Source organism: Symphalangus syndactylus, chromosome X (assembly GCF_028878055.3).
Source record: "Symphalangus syndactylus isolate Jambi chromosome X, NHGRI_mSymSyn1-v2.1_pri, whole genome shotgun sequence".
NCBI classification, from domain to species: domain Eukaryota; kingdom Metazoa; phylum Chordata; class Mammalia; order Primates; family Hylobatidae; genus Symphalangus; species Symphalangus syndactylus.
This window is the reverse complement of record NC_072447.2, coordinates 23,995,309-24,017,643: the sequence shown is the minus strand read 5'-3', so window position 1 is coordinate 24,017,643 and position 22,335 is coordinate 23,995,309. Positions and strand designations below refer to the sequence as shown.

The window sequence follows — 22,335 nt, the reverse complement described above, 5'->3', positions numbered from 1 at the left end:
CATGAACACATCCAGCCACACGGCTGGTCCCGTGAGGAAGAGGAGAGGCACACAGCACAGAGCCCAGCCCGAATTAGCTCATCTACAAATTCATGAGCTCAGTCAATACTTTGTTGCACAGATTATTGCTGACATTTTATAGTTTGTTACACAGCATTACCGGGGCACCAGCTAACTAATGTGACCTGGTCCCTGTTTCCTTACTACAAACCGACTAGTGTAAATAAATTACACACATATAATCAATCCCACGGTTTACTCAGATGGCTTAAGAATCTGACATATGGCGAGGATATTCTTTTTTTTACAAAAGCTGTAAGGTAGGTAAATCAAAGACATGCTCCATTCACTTGAAGAGACACTATTTATTTTGTTACAGTCAAGCGGGATGATCTGTTGATAGGTGAGTGCTAAGTGTCCAGCATGAAATCTACACACATTTGCTGCGGTGGACTGAAGGATACAAGCCACAGGCCACCATGGGCAGAGCCCTCCACAGCCACGCTACAAGAGGGCGAAGGAGCAGCTGCCACCCAAGAACACCAGGGCCAACCATTAGCACCAGATTGCTTTTCTATGAATAATACAACTAGATACAGAGTTATTGACGTTGACTCACTAGAATCTTTGGGTCCCCACTAACCAGACGTTTCAGAGGCAAACAGCGGAACGGACAGGACAGCTGACTCTATGTGCTTTGCTACAAGGATACTCGAGCACTATGTATTGCTATGTAGGAGAGAAAGTCCTAAAAAGACATCGAAAGGCTGAGTACAGACACACAAATTGGATTACTCACATTTTACACACATATCATCAAAATGACCACAATACTGTATTTGAGGGCAAAGAATAACAGGTAAAAGCTCTGTCAAACAAAATATTCTGAAATTCCTTGGGTCGTCTCCCTGAGGGAGAAAGATGGGGGTAAGTACACAGCCAGCTTCACCTTTTCAGACTGACCAACATTCACAGCAAGTGACTACCAGCTGGAGAGGAGGAGGAAGCTTCGCTGGCAGAACAGGGATTTTTCAAGTTAGCAAGAGCTTAATTTAACAGGAACACACACTTTTGGAAAGACATTTATCCTTTTGGCATTGGTAGGCTGCCAAAAAGGCGGTTTATTGCCTGCATCGTTGAGCTTGCCAGTTTGGACTTGGCTCTATAGAGAATGCATTACCGTCAACACGGCCCTTCTGGCTCAGGAAGTGTAGATTCTAGTCTTTTAAGACATCTGTGTGTGTGCGTCTGTGCACGCGCACGCGTCTGCTTTGGTAAGGCTGTGGTCACTGCTGCTGACAAAATGAAATCTCCATTCCACTGGAAAACTTTTATGGGAATGAGGGGAAGTCAGGATTCAAACGATCCGTTGATCCAACAAATGCCCTAATACGACCTAAACACGAAGTCACCCAAGGGATTCACTCACCGTTAACATGCACTTAATTAAACAGTTTTTGAAGAAATACACTGAATCTACAATTATTAGATAAAAATAAGTAAGTTATAAATTATAACCAAGCCATCGGCGGCTGAACGTCTTTTCGTGTGCTTGTTTGCCACGCGTGTATGCTCTTTGGTGAAGTGTCTATTCAAGTCTTTTGCCTGCTTTTCACTTGGGCTGTTTGTTTTCTTACTATCCAGTTTGAGAGTTCTTTGTACATCCTGGACACAAACCTTTTGTCAGATACACGATTTGCAAATATTTTCTCCCAGTCTGTGACTTGTCAATTGGGAACTGACAGCATGACAGTGTTTTCTTTTAACAAACCAGGCTCTCTTTAGAATCCTGCCATTTCAATCAAGGAAATGGGCATAGAATCTTTAAACTTCATGGCAGAAAAAGATCAAGATCAGGAGTTGTGTAGTCCACGGGACCTCTGAAGAGGAAGGGGTCTTCTCGTACATGGAATGTGGCCCTCATGCCATGCTAAATGATTTAAGGAGGAAACAATGGAAAAGTAGCTAATTATCGTGGACAATCATACGCATACAAAATACATGGGGGGAAAGTAACTGAAAAAATATTCTGTTGGTCTTGAGAAACAGCTAACAAGCACATTACTACTGGACACGCTCTTAACCAAAAACTTTTACTTTGCAGAAAAACTGTGATGTTAGGTGAGAAGGACTAAAGCTATTCGCCTGCTTGGTGCGTGACTGTGTTTTTTAAAGCATGCACGTTATTTCTTTAAGTGGCAATTTAATCTGAGAATGAGTGAACCCAACCACACAGGTTGTTCCTTTCACAGTTGGTTTTTAACCATTAGGAAACTAGTCACCTTTCCAAAAAGTTAATAAATTATCATCATCATGATGATGATTTCTGCTGGGTCAGAGAACATCATTAGATAACAGAGACAAATGCTCACACTGTTGAACAAGCAGGGACAAAACCTGGCAGCCCATGCCTGGATGAATCACAAGAGAAGATGAGCACCAGGGTCCCCCTCTCATGCACGTCATGACGCGCTGGCCGCTGTCCAAGCAGTTGGCTCAGCATCTGAAGACGGGAGGAACAACAGGTTTCCCACTGACAGTGACCACTCGGCATGCACCACAGGCCCAGCCCACAGCCCATGCAGTGGAAACTCACATCCAGCAGAGCCTGGTGTCAGGTGTAGCTATGTGTAAAGGAAAATGGCTCTCAGCAATCAAAAGGGAAACTAAAAAATTAAATAAATCATCCCACACAAACACAGAAGTTATTGCTTTTCTAACAGCCTCTTTGCTATGGGAGAAGTCTCTTTCCAGGGCATGAACACAGGTGGGGTCTTCGCGAGTATCCTTGGGAACGGAGCTGGAGCTCAGAGGCCCCGTGCCCCTCCTCCACTGGGGACTGGTCTCTTATTTGCCCCTTTCGGGCTGAAGGCTGTCGAATAAGCACTTCAGCTGCTCTTCACCAAGGTGGATTTTATCTTCCAGCTCCCGCTGCTCGATGATGAGGGCCGACTTCATCTTCACGAAGTGCTCATAGTCCGCGAGGCTCTCCTCGCTCAGATAGTTGGCCAAAATGTCAAAGACGATGCGCTCGCGGCGGTCCAGGTTCTCCTTGAGCTCCTTGGCATCCTCGTGCTGCTGGATCAGGACTCTCTGCTTCTCAAGCAGTGATTGCTGTTGACAGACAAACAAGCCTGTTGAGGATCAGGATGAAAGCCGGGGCACTGGCCAACCCTTGAAGACACTGGCAACTTGTGGGCTGGTCCCACAACTTAACGATGGAAACCCTGATGCCACCAGAGATCCGATGGGGTCCACACAGACAAACCCAGGGCCCAGGCCCTGGGGACATGTGTCTCATGGCTGCAGCGGGCCAGCCTGAGGCCCCCAGAAGCTGCCCACAGGCCTCTCTGGGTTTCCTCTTGCTGTCTGAGCCTGACTCTCTCCCACCTGCCTTGAATGGTGAGCAGAAGAGTCACCAAGGGACTCACAACGACAGAATTCTGAGATGCTGCAAAGGGCAAAGGACTGTGGGGCCCTCTTGGCGTCAAGGTCCGCTCCATGGGAACACCGTGGGACAGCTGGCCACATGGGAGGACTCGAGAGGAATTCAGGGCAGGCTTGCTAAACGCTCCTGGCAGAAGGAGGAGAAGCCCTCGAGCCTGCAGAGCATGTCTGCACACAAGGAAGCCTGAGGGTGGAGAAGACGCAGTGCTGTGCACGGGTGTCGGCCAGCAGCCCCCTTGGGCACAGTGCCACCCTGACCTAGCTAGTTCCACGACACAGTTACTAAGCACTCGGCTGAGTGCAGAAGGGCACCGTCTCCAAGCCCAGCGCCAGGACAGCGTTCTGCGTAGCCCAAATCACCCTCACCTGGAGAAAGGGGAGGGGTGCTTCTTCTGCTCCCCTTCTGAGAGAGGTTAAGATGTTTTGTTCATGATACAGATGAACATTCTGAAGGCCTGTTCTGTGCAAACAAAACTAGCTGTTTTACTGATATTTGGCCTATGAGGTAAAAGCCAACAAGGCAGCTATTATTTCTCTTGGTTCATATGTGAAAGGACGAAAAGTCAGACCCACTGAGAAACGCCTTGAGAAAGTTAGGTGCACTGTCTGGTTCCTTCTAAACTGATGTATGCCCTCTTGTTAAATCACAGCTACAACAACCACAAGAAAACAGCTATCATTGAGTACTTACGATCATCAGCAGGCAGGCATGTCTGTTATGGACTTATACATGGTAAAAGAAAAGTAAAAAAAACAACATGATTTTTCTAAGAAAAGACAATTATCAGTAAGAGTCAATAGGAATATCTGCAAAGATGTCAAAAAGAGGTAACAGTTCTTTGAGAAGATCCTGCAGCCCTGCAGTCCAATGACGTTCAACTCCCTGCATCTGATAAGCACCTTTTCCCCTCAATTAAAAGGAAGGAGGCCAGGCGCAGTTGCTCACACCTGTAATCCCAGCACTTTGGGAGGCTGAGGTAGGCGGATCACTTGAGCTCAGGAGTTCCAGACCAGCCTGGCCAACATGGTGAAATCCCGTCTCTACCAAAAAAATACAAAAATTAGCTGGGCATGGTGGCATGCACCTGTGAGCTCAGCTACCTGGGAAGCTGAGGTGGGAGAATCTCTTGAACCTCGGGAGGCAGAGGCTGCAGTGAGCCGAGATCGCACCACTGCACTCCGGCCTGGGCAACAGAATGAGACTCTGTCTCAAACAAACAAACAAACTAAAGAAACAGAAAAGGAAGGAGACGGTATAGAGCGTGCACTGTCTCGACAAGGTCTGCAGGAGGAGGTGGACAGGCCATGTGGAAGCTATGCTAGGCTCCAAGGAGCTGACTTTCACGACACTTGAAAAACAGCCTTCCCACGAGACCAACCCCCATTTCCAAGTCAGACGCATCTGCATTTACCCGATCACCGGGAGAAGCGCTGTCGTCCAAATTATTGAGGGCATTCTCCACCCGGGCCAGGCGGCCTGACAGTGACAGCAGGAGGTTCACCACTTTGTCCAGGTCTCCAATGAACATCCGGAACTTGTCAAACTCGCTGGGCTTGCAGACGCCTTTCACGATGGCCTCCACCTCGGCCCCCAGCACGGCGTTGGCCTGTACGTCCTCCAGCAGGCTCTCGCGGGCTTCCCGGAGCACCTGCAGCTTGCGGCTGATGCTCTCAATGAGCTCCTGCTGTTGGGCATGGGATGGCAAGGGAACACGGAGACACTGGTTAGGCCGGCCCCCACCCTGGCCACACTGCTCACTGCCACCTTGGCGCACCTATGTGAAAGGTGGTGCAGCCGACCTGCGTGAAAGCTCACTTTTGCATCATCAAATAATAGGGGATTTATACGACTAAGGGAAAGAAGAATGACTCCTAATGACACTATTGGCGTTTAAAAATACAATAAACCTGTTCTCGTTCTGTTCATGCCCTATTAGAGAACATCGGAGTTGTGGCCCCGATGCTTGTCATGGTAGATGAAGTTTCAACCCATACGTTTGGAAGGAGTCACAGACCTATGTATTCTGTCCTTTGGAATTTTCTAATTTAAAGATTCACATAGAGAGAAAGTAGTGAGTCTTATGTCTAGCACGGAATTCCGTGATTAGAAAGTGTCCTGTACATATAATTATTATCATTAGCAATTATTTTTATTTATTTTTTATTTTTGAGACAGGGTCTTGCTCTGTTGCCCAGGCTGGAGTGCAATGGCCTCCCAGGTTCAAGCGATTCTCGTGCCTCAGCCTCCTGAGTAGCTGTGATTACAGGCGTGTACCACCACGCTTGGCTAATTTTTGTATTTTTAGTAGAGACGGGGTTTTACCATGTTGGCCAAGCTGGTCTTGAACTTCTGACCTCAGGTGATCCACCCACCTTGGCCTCCCAAAGTGCTGGGATTACAGGTGTGGGCCACCAGGCCTGGCCTAGCAATTAAAATTTTACTTGCTAAAGACAAAAAAAAAAAAAAGAGAGAAAAGAAAAAAATTTTAATTGCTAATACTAGCATATAAAAATTAAGACCAATAAAGGGACACGAATGAACTTAACAGTCTTTTACTATAACCTACTGATTTCAACTTGACCAAAATGCAAACAGATGACTGTTTTAAAAATTGTAGTAAAATATATGTAACATAAAGCTTGCCATCTTGACCACTTTTCAGAGCATAGTTCTGTGGTGTGTGGTACATTCATGCTGCGATGTACCTGTCACCACCATCCGTCTCTAGAACTCTTTCATCTTCCCCAACTGAAAGTGTGCAACTATTAGGCACTAACACTCTCCGCCCTTTCCCACCAGCCTTCTAAATGGCGACATTGTTTTACTTGTTTAGAGAAGCAGTCTTGCTATGTTGCCCAAGCTGTAGTGCAGTGGCTACTCACAGACACGACCATAGTGCACTACAGCCTCGAACTCCTGGCTTCAAGTGGTCCTGCCCTGATTCCATAATCTATGGGTAAAATGACCAGCCAGATGAGTATTCGGCAGGAAAAGTCAACCCCACAGCAGAAGAAACACATGCCAGATACGAGGCAGCCTATTTCCTGATTGCGTGAGATTTTTCCCCCACATGGATGCATTTATTTTATTTTATTTTATTTTTTGAGACAGGGTCTCACTCTGTTGCCCAGGCTGGAGTGCAGTGGCATGATCACCACTCACTGCAGCAGTGACCTCCTGGGCTCAACCAATCCTCCCACCTCAGCCTCCCAAGCAGCTAGGACCATAGGCATGCACCACCACACCCAGATAATTTTTTTATTTTTGTAGAGGTGGGGTCTCTCCATGTTGCCCAGGCTGATCTTAAACTTTTACCTGCCCAAAGCAAGATCTAATCTTCCCCAACCTTTCCATAAAGAAATCCTCCACCACCTTGAATGACTGCAGGTCTTAAGATCCCCATATTCCAGAAGGGTCCTGCAGCACACCTTAGGGGGAAGGAACGCTACACAGAGAGGCCAACAAGAATCTCAACAGGCAGACGTTGTGGCTTTCTCCTCAGTCTGTTAGGACTGGATTGTAGTCTTTTTGTCCAATCATATTTCTACACAGATTTCTATCAGGCCTATCCAATGAAGGCTCCATAAAAGGCCCAAGAAGACGGGGCTGGGGCCTCCCTGACGGGTGAAGACAAGAAGGTTCCTGGAGGGTGGAGCACCCAGGGAGGGCATGGAAGCTCTTCTGCACCCCTTTCCCCATGCCTCGCCCTACACATCTCTTCATCTGTATCCTCTGTAACATTCTTTATCATAGATGTAAATGTTTCCCTGAGTTCTGTGAGCCACTCTAGCAAAGTAATGGAAACTAAAGAGGGGGTCATGGGAACCCCAACTTGAAGGTGGTTGGTCAGAAGTCCCTGAGACTCAGACTTGCGACTGGTGTGTGTGGGGGGTACAGTATTGGGGACTGAGCCCTCAATCCGTGGGATGAGACGCTACCTCCAACTTGACAGCGTCACATCTGAACTGAATCAGAGGCCACCCAGCTGGTGTCTGCTGCAGAAGTGACTGCTCGCTGGGTGTGTGGGAAACCCCCCTCACACATGTGGTCACCGAAGTCTTCTGTGTTGGTTGCTGTGGCGTGAGAGCAGAGGAAAAGTGGTTTGTGCCTTTTCCTACTCACTACCTATCTGGAGAGACTAAGTTGAGAATCTCACAGCTGAGAATGTGGCCAAATTTTAGATATTCATCACTTGAGGGAAAAGCAAAAAACAGGAAACAGGCATGAAGAACTTCCCAAATTCCTGATACCAATGCTAGTCTGAAGGAAGACTACAAGCAATGCAGGTAACTGTGGATAAGGAAGCCCGCCAGGGCTGCTCAGGAATTTTTTTTTTTTTTTTTTTTTTTTTTTGAGACGGAGTCTCGCTCTGTCACCCAGGCTGGAGTGTAGCCGCGCGATCTCGGCTCACTGCAAGCTCCGCCTCCCAGGTTCACGCCATTCTCCTGCCTCAGCCGCCCGAGTAGCTGAGACTACAGGCGCACGCCACCACGCCCGGCTAATTTTTTGTATTTTTAGTAGAGATGGGGTTTCACCATGTTAGCCAGGATGGCCTCGATCTCCTGACCTCATGATCCGCCCACCTCGGCCTCTGAAAGTGCTGGCATTACAAGTGTGAGCCACCGCACCCGGCCACTCAGGAATTTTTCAGTGCCATTATTCTTCAGCAATTACGGAAATGTAGATTTTATACTGCATGAACATGTGCCCTCAAAACCTACCTCAGCTGAGCTAATTTGAAACTGGGCTCTCTGGAAGGAGTCCAGATTTCTTTATTGGCTCTCTTACATGTCATATGCAAATTTTTATTGAAACCATTTCCCCTTTGTTAAAGGGCCATTGTATAAAGAGCAGCCGTTGGCTTTCAAAGATTTCTGAGACAAGACCTGGCCTGGGACAGCGCACAGATCAGTGGCTGTCCACACCACCCAGGGTGCTGAAGGGCTCACCACTGTAGTCCATACTGTCTGGCAGGCCCATCTGCTATTTCTTGCAGCGTGTGGCTTTCCGGGAGGTTCAGGTAAGAGCCTGCAACGGTAGAGACCAGGCACACAGCCACTCTCACCCCTCCACTAAGAATGAGCCCTGGGCCATTCATTCCCTTTCTCCACCTTTTGTTCCCTTCTATAGGGGAAACAGGGTCTATTCTGTCTGGGCCCTGCACTCACCTCCTGGTTCCCGGGAAAAGCCATAATTCTCAAAGATTCTAAACTTAAACCAATCAGCTATCTGGTTCAACTCAACACGGTGCCCTCTTTTCTGGGCAGAGTCCTTCTGAGCTGCCCCAAGTATAAAACCATATCTTGTCGTCTCTGTGTGATGCTTCTCTACCAGCCACCAGAGTCCCCTGCTGCACCCCTGCCTGGAGCTTCCACTCTCTCAACTCTGTCCTTAGTCTTCTCCCAAAACAGAGGGTCCCCTGATTTGGCTCTCAGCTCTATGACCACCTAGCAATGCTGTGACTGGGACAACTGTGGTCCCCCTGGGAATGTTGGAAGCCTACGGAATTAGGGTCTCATATGTTCCCCTGAAGCAGCTACAGAGCAGGTGGCCTGCTAAGTCCCCATCTGTGCTGTGCTCGCTTCCTCCCTGAACACGCCTCCGCCTGTGCATGCGTTGCAGGAATGTGCGACATCGTAAGCGTGTGGCTGCGGGAAAGCAGGGAGAAAATGTAATGCAGCAGTGGCCGCTTTGTCAAATCAAGCAGGAAAACAGGACTGCTGAGTCATTAGCACCATAGAGAGCTGGGATGTATAGCATGTGCTTCTGGTGCAGGTGCCCAACTCACACTTGCTGAACTAAAGTGAGGCCAACTTCCAGCCCACAGTGACTCACTCAGTTCCGGAGCCACACTTCTGGTGAGGAGGCTTCCCAGCATCTCCAGCCTCCCAAAGCAGGTGGACAGAGTGCCCCACAGATGAGGGCGGCAGAATCAAGGCATGCCGCTTCTGAAATTCATTATATCATGAAAAACAAAGGCATGCGAGCAAAGAATGCAGTTCTCTAAACCTAGGGTGTGGCCCAAATTCAAACGGTCCAGATGGTATCATTTTCCTGGCTCTGTGTGGAAAAACTGAACACGTTTTGGATTCTTTATTATTTTTTAAAAGAGGAATGTGCAACCAGAATGAAGCGAATGGTACTGTGTGCCAGACGGAGGGCCCGTAAAAGCCCCAAGACCCAAACCCTTAATTTTCATTTCCCTTTTTAATACCTTGAACCAAAAAGTTATCACCTTCTAGCCCGGAAGCGGTGGCTCACGCCTGTAATCCTAGCACTTTGGGAGGCTGAGGTGGGTGGATCACTTGAGGTTCGAGACCGGCCTGGCCAACATGGTGAAACCCCATCTCTACTAAAAATACAAAAATTAGCAAGGCTTGGTGGCAGGTGCCTGTAATCCCAGCTACTCGAGAGGCTGAGGTAGGAGAATTGCTTGAACCCGGGAGGCAGAGGTTGCAGTGAGCTGAGAGTGTGCCACTGCACTTCAGCCTGGGTGACAGAGGGAGACTCTATCTCAAAAAAAAGTTACCATTTTCTAATTTGAAAATAATTTTCCTTTGTCTGAGACAGGGGGATCGCTTGAGGCCAGGAGGTCAAGGCTGCGGTGGGCCATGATTGCACCATTGCAATCCAGTCTGCATGACAGAGCAAGACCCTGTCTCAAAAATAAATAAGATAAAATGAAAGAGAATGGTGACTAAACTAATTTGACATTGGATCCTATTGAAACAGCAAAGAGACGTTTGTGGAATGGCTCAAGATTAGAACATAGAACTAACAACAGAGGGCTTCACTAATATCACCTCAAATTCCACTGTCCTGAGGGAAAGCTGAACACAAACGCCCTGGGACACGTGGTGCAGGGTCTGCGCTGGGACAGGATGGTGTGATCCGGATGCCTGCCCCTGCCTGGACATGCGCACGCTGTCATTTGGGATGGACTCTCCTACCTTCTTCACCGACAGGTCGTGGTCCAAGTCGCTTCCCGAATCCTCTTCATGCTCCTGCTGCTCCTGCAGGTCCTTCATCTTGATCAGCAGCTCTGCCTTGGGGGCCGACGTGCTGTAGTAGGTAGAACTGGTGGCCAGGGACACGGCCACAGGCACGCTGGGCTCCTCTTTCCTGGGTAAAGGTGTGGGAACTTCAATGAGCTGGGACTGTGCACGCAAACAGCCCCTCTGCCACACCCCCTGGGTTGTGACAAATCAACAATGGTGCTCACGAAAGGACACCAGCCAGGGAGATGAGACAGCCAAAGGGGGAAAAATAAGTAGGTAACAAGGTTAAAACTAAAGACAATCAACCCTGCCAAATGGATACTCGTAAGTGTATGAAACGTAGTTTTTAAAAAAGGCAAAAACTCAAATAAGCAGGAATATCTAAGAATCTCTGCTACAGAGGTGAGAGCACAGATGATCTCTACCAGGAGCCTGAGTTGATGAGGACAAGGACATGTGTGACGCTATCTACAAACACCAACCCTTCTCCCTTCCTCCCAGCAGCCCTGTCGGTGCCCTCCTGCCTGAGTCCACTTGGTCCAGCTGCTCCTCCTTGGCTGCGTGTCATACCCACTCCATCTTCCTACCCATGAATGATGCTGTGCTGGCAGAACATATGTCAGCAGCAGGGAAGATGCCACCACGCATGCCTTTGTGGTCAAGTAGCTGAAGGAGATACGCTGAAAGTGCTACTTACAAAACCAATTAAAATACATTTGTTCAGGCAGGTGTAAATTGTTGTAATTTTTTTTCATTTCTATTTCAAGAGATGGGGTCTTGCTCTGTCACTCACACTGGAGTGCAGTGGCACCATCATAGCTCACTGCAGCCTCCAACTCCTGGGCTCAAGTGATCCTCCCACCTCAGCCTCTCGAGTAGCTGGGACTACAGGTGTCTACCACCACGCCCGGCTAATTTTTTGTACTTTTTGTAGAGACCGGGTTTTGCCATGTTGCCCAGGCTGGTATTGAATTCATGGGCTTAAATGATCTGCCTACCTTGGTCTCCCAAAGTGCTGGGATTACAGGTGTGCGCCACTGCGCCTGGCCAAATTATAATAATTTTTTAAAATGCAGATGTAAAAAAATTTCAAATAAAGTTTTAAAAAACCATTTCATAAAGAAACACATATATATTCAATCTAAGCCTTCATTCTCATGTTGGCACTAGGGACATGTTGGGGCTGGATGACTCTCTGTGGTGGGGGCCCTCCTGTGCACTGTAGATGTTGAGCAGTGTTCCTGGGTTCCACCCACCAGATGCTCGGAGCACCTCTCCCCACAGTGACATTGCCAACTGTCCCCCAGGGTAGACAACGGCCCCCACTGAGAACAGCTGGCTTAGGAGAAAGGAGACCTGTGGGCATCATCAGAAATCCTGCTGGCCTCAGGCCAAGGCAGCTTGGTGGTCTGCAGTGTGTATTTTCATGTCAGGCCCAAAGCCGTTAACCCTCCATTTCTCTTTCAGGAGGCTCACAAAAAAGCCAAAAAGTGCTAAGCATCGAGGAGCCCTTATGAGAATCTGTCTTCCCTAAAAGCACGCATGAAAAGAGAGAGGCATGCCCCCTTTCCCTTTACAAGCCTAAGAGATGCCAGGCAGAGTCACGCCCAAGCTGGGAGGCCACGTCTGCTCACCTCTCCTCTGTGCTTCTAGGAGAGGGGACTTTGGGGAGCAGCTTCCTCCGTTGCTGGGCTTCTTCCAGGAGGTGCTCGTCTTTGGGGAAGATGCCTTCCATCAAGTCCATGGTGGTTTTGATCTTCACACTGGGATCCAGGATGTCGGCCAGGGACTTATCCTTCCCCACGATCTCCCTGGCCAGCTCCTCCGACTTCAGGTCTTCCACAGTCTTCTCTTTGGCCTTCATGTAGCTGAGCCCTGGAGGCGAGGCGCAGCGGTCTTTCTCGGGGGGCACCTGGGTGCCTAGGGGCTGGGGCTCAGCTGGCTGGGCCCTATGTGGGGCCTCGGGCTCAGCATCCTGCCGCGTGTACAGGCAGAAGCGGGAGTAGAACTGCTCCGACGTGCTCAGCGTCTTGATCTGGTCTTTCTCCAGCCCGTGGGGCAGGGCTGGTGGCTCTGCGGGGCATGCCAGGCTCTGGCGGCTCTCCTTCTCTGGCTGGCTCTCTGAGTGCACGATCTTGATGGGCACCATCTTCACCGTGGTGTTGTTGTCCATCACCCGCTCAATTCTGGAAGATGAACAGTCTGCTGAAATCGCAAAGCATGCTCCAGCCACAGACCCTGATTGACGCATCCCCTGCCCTCCCCTCTGGATGGGAACCTGACTCAAAGGCGCTAGCCAGCCACCCAACTGGAAGGAGCCTCCGTGATCCCACATCCTGGATGAGGCAAAGGCCTCAAGAAGCTCCCTCTGACTCCTACCTCCGCCTTCTAACCCCAGCATCCTTTCTATGCTCAAACCACCAATGCCAACCCCGAGGCACCCCGAGGTGTCCTCCAGGGGTCTGTAGGGGGCTGTGAGGACTATTTAATACCATTTGTCATTCCGCCAATGATAATGCAAACTTTAACAAGTCCTGTTCGGTTAAACGTTCTTTTGTAGGGGAAGCCTGCAGTGGATGGACATTTTCCAGGATTCCCATCCGTCCTTAGATTGGTGCAGGCCCGCGGGTTCCTGCGTAGTTCTCAGGGCCTGGGGAGAGCTCCTCTCCGGAGTGGTCGTGCTTGGAGTCAGGCCAAAGCCCCCAACCACCCTACTTGGGAGAAGCTCCTGTGCCATGTGCAGGGCAGCCCACCCCACACTGTCTTTGTACCCCCCGCCCGCTGTGCTTCAAGCTAGCGTTGCACAGATTTGCACACCAGTGAGATATGATCTCGCAGTAAGCAGTGAGTCATCGGTTCTGTATTACTCCCAAAGGGCACAGTTTTGCTTTTTTTAAAAAAAGTTTCAGCCAGGCGTGGTAGGTCATGCCTGCAATCCCAGCACTTTGGAAGGCCGAGGCGGGTGGATCACTTGTGGTCAGGAGTTCGAGACCGGCCCGGCTAACACGGTGAAACCCTGTCTCTACTAAAAATACAAAAATTTTTTTTTTTTTTTTTTTTTTTAGACGGAGTCTCGCTCTGTCGCCCAGGCTGGAGTGCAGTGGCGCAATCTCAGCTCACTGCAAGCTCCGCCTCCTGGGTTCACGCCATTCTCCTGCCTCAGCCTCTCCGAGTAGCTGGGACTACAGGCGCCCGCCACCATGCCCGGCTAATTTTTTTGTACTTTTAGTAGAGACGGGGTTTCACCGTGGTCTCGATCTCCTGACCTTGTGATCCGCCCGCCTCGGCCTCCCAAAGTGCTGGGATTACAAGCGTGAGCCACCGTGCCCGGCCATAAAAATACAAAAATTAGCCAGGTGTGGTGGTGTGCACCTGTAATCCCACCTACTCGGGAGTCTGAAGCATGAGAATCGCTTGAACCTGGGAAGCAGAAGTTGCAGTGAGCTGAGATCACACCACTGCACTCTAGCCTGGGCAACAGAGCAAGACTCCATCTCAAAAAAAAAAAAAAAAGTTTCTGGATGAAAGGGACTAGAGAGGCACCTTAAAGCATCCCTGGGAGACTGGGGGAGAGAGAACAGGAGGAACAGGCCCAGCAATGCCACAGTCCCTTGTCTGCGGCATCCTTGCACCTGCTGCTCTCAGTGGCACCGTGCTGGACCACGCTGACCAGGGCCATCTCAGCCAAGAGCTTTTCAGAGCACTGGAGAAGCAGCCCCATATGCTGGTGGTCAGGAGGGAAGCAAAAAGAAACAGGCCAAACTCCACAACCCCAAATTTGGATGTGTTTCTAATGAAGTCAACCCAAAACTGCCCCTACGACGTTACGCAAATGAATCCAATTATCCACAGATAATTTAGAGCCACGATGCTCTAAATTTAATGCTGTTTTTCCCTCTTTCACTGGTGACTGGGAATGCAGGAGGGCTCTTTCCCTATCAAGGGAGTGCTGCTCAGGCTGAGATGAACTAACTGTGTATTTTCCTCCCTCTCTCCAGTAGGGTCCATTAACATCTGATGTGTTTTATCTAGGGACTCACAGACACCTCACAACTGCTTCCTCATGAAGAAAATTTACAAAGTCTAACTGTGGAAAATACCATTTAGATAGGTCAGACTCATGAAGGAAAACCCTGGCTAGGCACAGTGGCTCACACCTGGAATCCCAGCACTGTGGGAGGCTAAGGTGGGAGGATGCTTGAGCCCAGGAGTTTGAGATCAGCCTAGGTAACACAGTGAGACCTCCCCACCTGTCTGTTAAAAAATAATAATAATAATAATAAAAGGAGGAGGAAAACCCAGCCACCTTATTCAAGCACCAGCAAACACAGACCCCTCTGCACTCCCTTCACACCCACCCCCCCCCCACCCCCGGAGAAGCTCTGCTTGCCTATTACTGACTTTCACATCAGCCTGTATTGGTATCTTCCCCCTTTTGTGCAGAAATTTGATGTGCACAATAGAAAAAATTAAACAACATAAACAAATCTCCTTTCACATGTTTTAAAATATTGGGAAAAAGGCCGGGCCCGCCCCTGTAATCCCAGCACTTTGGGAGGCTGAGGCAGGCAGATCATCTGAGGTCAGGAGTTTGAGACCAGCCTGGCCAACATGGTGAAACTCCGTCTCTACTAAAAATATAAAAATTAGCCTGGCGTGGTGGCAGGTGCGTGTAATCCCAGCTACTCAGGAGGCTGAGGCAGCAGAATCACTTGAACCCAAGAGTCAAGATCGCACCACTGCACTCCAGCCTGGGCGACAGGGAATAATAATGATAATAATATAAAATACAGTACCAGGAAAGAAAAAAACCAAATCTCGTATCTCCCACGGGTTCACATACACTTTCCAACAAAGCCTCTATTCCTGATCATTTTTTAACAGAAATGATCTCTCTTCTTAAAAACGGTCTTGACTTCCACATGAGAACAGTTTCATGAGCCTTGACTTCAAAATAAGGACAGAACACAGTGGATCGGACCTTCCAGCGACCAGCCCTCATCAACTCACAAATTTCTCCTGTTAATGAGCCGTGCAGTCTGAGATCTTATTATAGCAGCCTGAAAGGAGTAAGACACTTTCCTTTCAGAACCTTACAATGTTACCAATTGAAAGGATATCTGAATGATCTTTAGATACATTTTAAATGATGTAAAGCCCACTTCTGGCCCACAGAGAAAACTGTGGTTACAATGCCTCCGCTGGAGATACAGGATCAGTATCAGTCATGTCCTTTCTCTGCTGAGTTATTTAGAAGCTAAGAAAAAAAATTATTTGAGACTCTAGAGCAGCGAGGTCCCACAGAATTTTCTGCAGCGATGGGAATACCTGTTATCTGTCCCGTCCAGGACGGCAGCCACCCGCCACACCTGGTGTGACTGAGGACCTGCATTCATCGACTTGGTTTTCTTTGCCCCACATTTACACAGCACAAGGGACGGTGGGTCCTGTGCTGGGCGTGTGGCTCTACAGCAGGGTTCCCAGCCTAAGAGCAGCTGGCATCTGCAGTCGGACAATGCTCTGTGGGGGCCGTCCATGCACTGCAGACCCTGAGTGGCCTCCCTGGGCTCCACCACTAGATGCAGACAGCACCCCCCACTCCCATCCCACCTTAGGACAACAAAAACTGTCTCCAGACATTGCCCAATGTCCCCTGGGGGCCAAAATCACCCTCCACCTCCTAGGTTGAGAGCCACTGCTCCAGAGAATGAGACAGAAGTTCTCCCCCTTCTTCCATTTCTCAGTCCTTCAAGGCACTCAAGGAGGTGGTATTTGTGTGTGAAGAAAGCTAAACAGCCGGTGCTCTTTTTTGCACAGGGTCTCACTCTGTCACCCAGGCTGGAGTGCAGTGGTGCCATCCTGGCTTACTGCAGCCTTGACCTCCAGGCTCCGGTGATCCTCCTACGTCAGCCTCCTCCCTGGGAAGCTGGGACTATAGGCATGCACCACCACACCTGGCTAATTTTTTGTAGTTTTAGTAGAGACAAGGTTTTGCCATGTTGCCTGGGCTAGCCTCGAACTCCTTCAGCTCAAGCGATCCACCTGCCTTGACCTCTCGACGTGTTGGGATTACAGGCGTGAGCCACCATGCTGGGCCTAGTGCTCTTGAAAGGTCAAGTTCCTGCCTGACATTCATCAACATCTCAATGGATGCAATAATTCCATGCCTGAAATCCTGATGATAGCACCATGAAATGTGAATGAGTATTCTTCTGCTTTAACAAAAGGTATATACCCGCTTAGCTTTCTAACATTTAAAAAAAATCTGGAAAAAAAGGAGTAAGAAAATACTGGACACCATGAAAAATACCGATTTCACCTAAAGGTCGCACGCTTAGGGTAAACTCAATTCCAATCACAAATATTGACTGCATTAAAACAACAACAACAACAACAACAACAAAAACAGACCTCTACCCTGCAGATGCTTGTGGGTAATGCAGATATAAATGCATCTGGCTTGGAGGAAGGGGAAGATGTATCACCTATTCACATCTACCCCTGCTCCTGGCAGGAAACAGCAGCCCCCCAATGAGATAAAAATCCAACCACCACTGAAGCTTCACTTTCTGTCCACACAGTTATTCCCCAGTACTGACTTTAAGTCCAACGCCTTGAGCTAAAGCAAGGTGCCCAGGTGACTCCCCAGAAAGACCCACTGAGAACCCGCGTCCCACAGAAGGAGCCTCATGGGGAGGGAACGCCGTCGCAGGACAGTACCTGGTTGAATCCTCATCCTGGATGAGCAGGGGAGGTTTGTCCGTCAGCTTCTGGGGGGCGAACTGGGGCGAGGGGGAGCGCGAGGTCTCCATGGTGGCCGTCTGCAGGCGCAGGTGCTGCTGCTTGGGAGGGAGCAGTGCTTCTGGCAGAGGACGTGATGCGTCCCCGCTCACATGCTGGCTTCCACGCTCACAGACAGTGGCCTTTGGGGTGTCCTGGGGCTGGGCACTGCTGAACACAGAGGGGCTGTGGGAGAGGGACAGGCGGGCCACACATACATCCAGGGACACAGGGGATGGCGTTGGGAAGGGCCTGCCGAGGACGGCCAGGGGGGCGTCAGCAGGTGCGCCGTCTGTGGCCCTGTATCTCCTGGGCTCGCGCTTGGGTGGCGGTGGCCTCTGTGGGGCTGGCCTCTTGGAGAGCAGGGCTGAGCTCACTGGCCACGAGTCTTGTCCTCGAGCATGCAGGGGTGAGCCAGGGCTCTGGGCTCGGGGTCCCAAGTCTGCTGGGGTGCTCTCCTCCGAGTATCTATAATCTCGAGGTAGGGTTCCCGCTCGGCCCCGGCCCTCCCGGGGCAGCTCTGGGGCTCCCCCGGAGTGAGATAGTTCAGAGAATGCGGGTGGGTTCGGTGCGTGCTGACTCGGTGGGTGCTGCTGTGATCCTGGGCTGCCTTCCCGACACTGGGCATCTGCTTGTCTAGAGGAAGAACAAGTACAAATTAATCAATGATTCCAATAACACCTTCCCACCACAAGGGACTGGACCTGCATCTTCACAATCCCCTTAAGCCACTTTCAGGAGTTAAATCCATATGCACTTTCCCACACCTGTCGCCACCGCAACTCCTCATGCAAGGTGGGGAGTCGTGACACACCTCAGACAACATGAGGCTGTCGACTGGCATGTCCCACAAGGGAACATGAAGCATTCAAGACACAGGCGCACACATCACACACAGACACACATGCACACACAAATTGCATTTGTTTTTGCAGGAATAAATGAACAAAAATTTTAGAAACAACACTAATGTTTGTGGAAATGCTCACATATGGCTAGATTCAGAAATATTTACTTCAAGTCACAGTATTTTTATGTGGCTTATGGGAAATTGCCATATACAAAGGGGTAAACCTTTCTAAGATGAGGGGCAAATCAATTCTTTAATAAAACCTTGAAAATCAGTATTGGATTATGAAAATTAAGACCAACAAAGGCTCTTTTTAAGAGTTGGGGTCTTGGTCTGTCACCCAGGCTGGAGTACAGTGGTGTGATCATAGCATGCTGCAGCCTCGAACTCCTGGACTCAAGCAATCCTACCACCTCAGCTTCCCAAGTAGCTGAGACTATAGGTGCCCACCACCATGCTTGGCTAACTTTCAAAATTTTTGTAGAGATGGGGTCTCACTGTGTTGCCCAGGCTGGTCTCAAACTCCTGGGTTCAAGTGATCCTCTTGCCTGTCTCCCAAGTAGCTAGAACTACAGGCGTGCGCCACCACGCCTGGCTAATTTTTGTATTTTTAGTAGAGATGGGGTTTCACCATGTTGGCCAGGCTGGTCTTGAACTCCTGTCCTCAAGCAATCCACCTGCTTCAGCCTCCCAAAGCGCTGGGAGGTCTGGTCCCAAAGTGTTGGGAGGGCAGGTCTGCTCTCAGCTTAGAGGAGGCTGAAGACACAGCACAGGCTTAGAAAACAAGCTGTAACCAAATAGCTCAAGCTCAGAGCTTCAGACAACAGCAATCCCACTCAGAGAAGTCGGATTTCTCATGTGCACCAGGCAGACACTAACAGAAACTCTTAGCTTGAAGTGTTATCAAAATAACTTGAACGGCTGGGCGCAGTGGCTCACATCTGTAATCCCAGCAATTTGGGAGGCCGAGGCGAGTGGATCACTTGAGGTCAGGAGTTCGAGACCAGCCTGGCCAACATGGTGAAGCCCCGTCACTACTAAAAATACAAAAATTAGCCAGGCATGTTGGCATGTACCTGCAATCCCAGCTACTCGGGATGCTGAGGCACGAGAAGTGCTTGAACCTGGGAGGTGGAGGTTGCAGTGAGCTGAGATCATACCACTGCACTCCAGCCTAAGTGACAAAGCAAGATTCCGTCTCAAAAAACAAAACAAAACAAAACAAAACAAAACTTGAACACAGCTATGCATGGGTTAGAGAACAATACATCTGTCTGGTTATAAAACACAGAATGACATTAAAATACTGCCAAACTGATTTGCATTCTGAGAAGTGCTCTCACAGGTCGGATGTCTCCCCCACATTGCATTTCCATATTCAGTGGTTCAGTATTCAATATTCCATTTCATTTCGATATTTCTTTCTTTTTTTTTTTTTTTTTTTTTTTTGAGACAGGGTCTTACTCTGTTGTCCAGGCTGGAGTGTACAGTCTGGGCTCACTGCAGCCTCTACCTCCTTAGCAGGTGATCCTCTCACCTCAACCTCCCCAGCAGCTGGGACCACAGGTGCGCACCACCACACCCAGCTAATTTTTGTATTTTTTGTAGAGATGAAGTTTCACCATGTTGCCCAGGCTGGTCTCAAACTCCTGGACTCAAGGGATCCATCTGCCTTGGCCTCCCAAGTGCTGGGATTACAGGTGTGAGTCACTGCGCCCAGCCTCAATATTTCAGCATTCAATAATTCCTTTCATTTCAAAGAGTTGAAGTACACTTGAACTTTTTTTCCCTTTAAAACTCCTGAAATCTATCACCCATAGACCCACTTGAAAGCACATGGTACCTGTTATTTAAAAGTGCCATGTATTAGTTCGTTTTCATGCTGCTGATAAAGATATACCTGAAACTGAGAACAAAGTGAGGTTTAATTGGACTTAGAGTTCCACATGGCTGGGGGAGACCTTAGAATCACGGCGGGTGGTGAAAGGCACTTCTTACATGGCAGTGGCAAGAGAAAACGGAGGAAGCAAAAGCGGAAACCCCTGATAAACCCATCGGGTCTTGTGAGACTTATTCGCTGTCATGAGAATAGCAGGGGAAAGACCAGCCCCCATGATTCAATTACTTCCCCCTGGGTCCCTCCCACAACACGTGGGAATTCTCAGAGATACAATTCAAGTTGAGATGTGGGTGGGGACACAGCCAAACCGTATCACATCACCACATCACAGAAACAGATAATTAAATGAACTACAATTTATTGCTAAGATCCAAGTGCCTTTTGTCACCCACTGATTAAAAAGGAACTCTATTTGCAAAGTGCCTTCTGCAGAAGTGCTCCAAGATCCACCCACAAACGAAAGAGAACGCACCTGCAGGGAGCAAAGGCCCTGTGAGAAGCGAACAATGACATGGAGCAAGAGACCCACTGAGAAACTGGACAGCAGGCTGGCTCCTGGCTTCCCTCCTAATCAGAAGGTGCCCACAGGCTCCTTCCCATCTTCCTAGAGGGCCAAACTACAGGAGCTGGGCGCTCTGTTCTCAGGGGAGTGGTGTGTGCTGCATCATCACTTCCCACGCCAGAAGTGCAGCATGGGGCGCTCCATCCCAACACTGCACTTCATTCAGACCTGCAGCAGCACAGCAATGTCTGGACCAAGTTTGCCCCCCACCCCCACCTTGCAAAGTCAAACTATAAAATCACTAAGTGGTTTTTATTGTCACAGTTGATAAGAATCTGGGCAATCGGGGTCACCAACACAAACGAAGAAAAGGACCAAAAATGGGGATTGGGGACTCGCTGGGGTCATATTCCAACTTTTGTTTCTAACTGCTTCCAAGAGGCAGCTCTGTAGGTTGTGTGTGTGATTGGTCTACGTCGTGCTTGTACACAGATGCATGTCTATGTGTTAGATGCATGTCTATATGTTGTATGCATCTGGTGTGTATGTGCACAGATCTATGTGTAGATGTTGTCTGTGTCTATGTTGTGTGTGTGTGGATGCATGTTGTATGTGTGTAAATGTCTGTCTGTATGTACACTGTGTGTGTGTGCCTGGGCTGTATATGTGTGCAGATGTTTATCTCTGTGTAGATGTATGTTGTATGCGTATGGCTGGTTGTTTGTATGTGTAGATGTATGAGTCTGGGTTGTGTCTGAATGTACACGTGTCTGTGTGTAGATGTATGTTGTATGTGTATGCCTGGGTTGTATATGTGTGTAGATGCATGTCTCTGTGTCCATGTATGTTGTATGTGTGTGCCTGTGTTGTGTGTTGTATGTGTGTGTAGGTATGTGTGCCTGTGTTGTGTCTGTGTGGAGATGTATGCTGTGAGTGTGTGCCCGGGTTGTATATGTTGTATGCATGTGTAGGTACGTGTGTCTCTGTTGTGTCCGCGTGTAGACATGTGTCTGTATATATGTATGTATTTCTCTTTGCCATACTTCTAAGGATAAAATAAATGGTGACAGCAAGATCCAGAGATAGAGCAAGCAAGGCACTAAGATGACTTAAGGACGTTGTGTCTTCGCACAAGCTCCAGGAACCCACTGCAGCAGGAAGTTCGGCCACACAAAGGAACATTTCAAAGGCAGCTGCACTCTAGGATCCAATTGATATTCAGCCTTGGTTGGTGTTCATTCTCATGCAAAACATGCTAATGCCACGTTGCCAAGGAGACAGCTGCTTGCACAGTTCCCAGAGGGGAGAGGGCCGGCAGGCTCCAAGCAGCAGAGGCTTCAGAGATCTGTGACATGGAGCCCACAGCCCTGCCATTCTCCTAGGGCTGGCCGCCACTGAAGGAGACGGAGCATGAGGCTCTACAACAGCACCTCATAGCCAAACAGAACTTACATGAAGGGGACAAACCTGCAGGAGTCACCCAACATGCTTTGACAGGACCGAAACCACTGTTAGGAAAAAAACAAACACTCTAGAGATCCTGTTGGCATTACTCTATTTTTGCTTCCACGATGAGACAGCCAGCCCCATCTCTGAATGCATGGTCTCCTTGCACTGCTCCTGCCTCCACACAGCCCTCAGCATGGCTGGTTCCTTCTCACACAGCCCTCAGCTCTCCCAGTCCTGCCCTGACATCACCCCACCTCCAGGTCACGCCCCAGCAAGGGGACTCTCTCAAATCATCCCATTGCTCACCTGCCTCCACGCTCCTCCCTGGGCTGAAAGCACCTCTACAGAGGGCAGGGATCTGGGTTATTTCCTTCAGGGCCTTGCAAGCAAATATTTATTACATGCATT

At 49.2% G+C, this 22,335-nt stretch overlaps 1 protein-coding gene across 4 annotated transcripts in view; it reads right to left on the bottom strand.

Annotated features, from left to right (window-relative positions):
- Window positions 1–345: 345 nt before the first annotated feature.
- Window positions 346–22,335, bottom strand: part of SHROOM2 (shroom family member 2) — a 163,662-nt gene continuing 141,672 nt past the window's right edge. For 2 of the 4 annotated variants that reach the window (XM_055268190.1, XM_055268192.2), the window contains 5 exons: window positions 17,167–17,862; window positions 12,081–12,632; window positions 10,399–10,570; window positions 4,860–5,132; window positions 346–3,114 (listed from right to left, as the gene is read on the bottom strand). In XM_055268190.1, coding sequence (XP_055124165.1) covers window positions 2,848–3,114; window positions 4,860–5,132; window positions 10,399–10,570; window positions 12,081–12,632; window positions 17,167–17,862 — 1,960 coding nt within the window. In that variant the 3' untranslated portion in view covers window positions 346–2,847. The remainder of the gene's footprint in view (window positions 3,115–4,859; window positions 5,133–10,398; window positions 10,571–12,080; window positions 12,633–17,166; window positions 17,863–22,335) is intronic. The other 2 variants (XM_055268191.2, XM_063634948.1) reach the window with 2 other exon arrangements.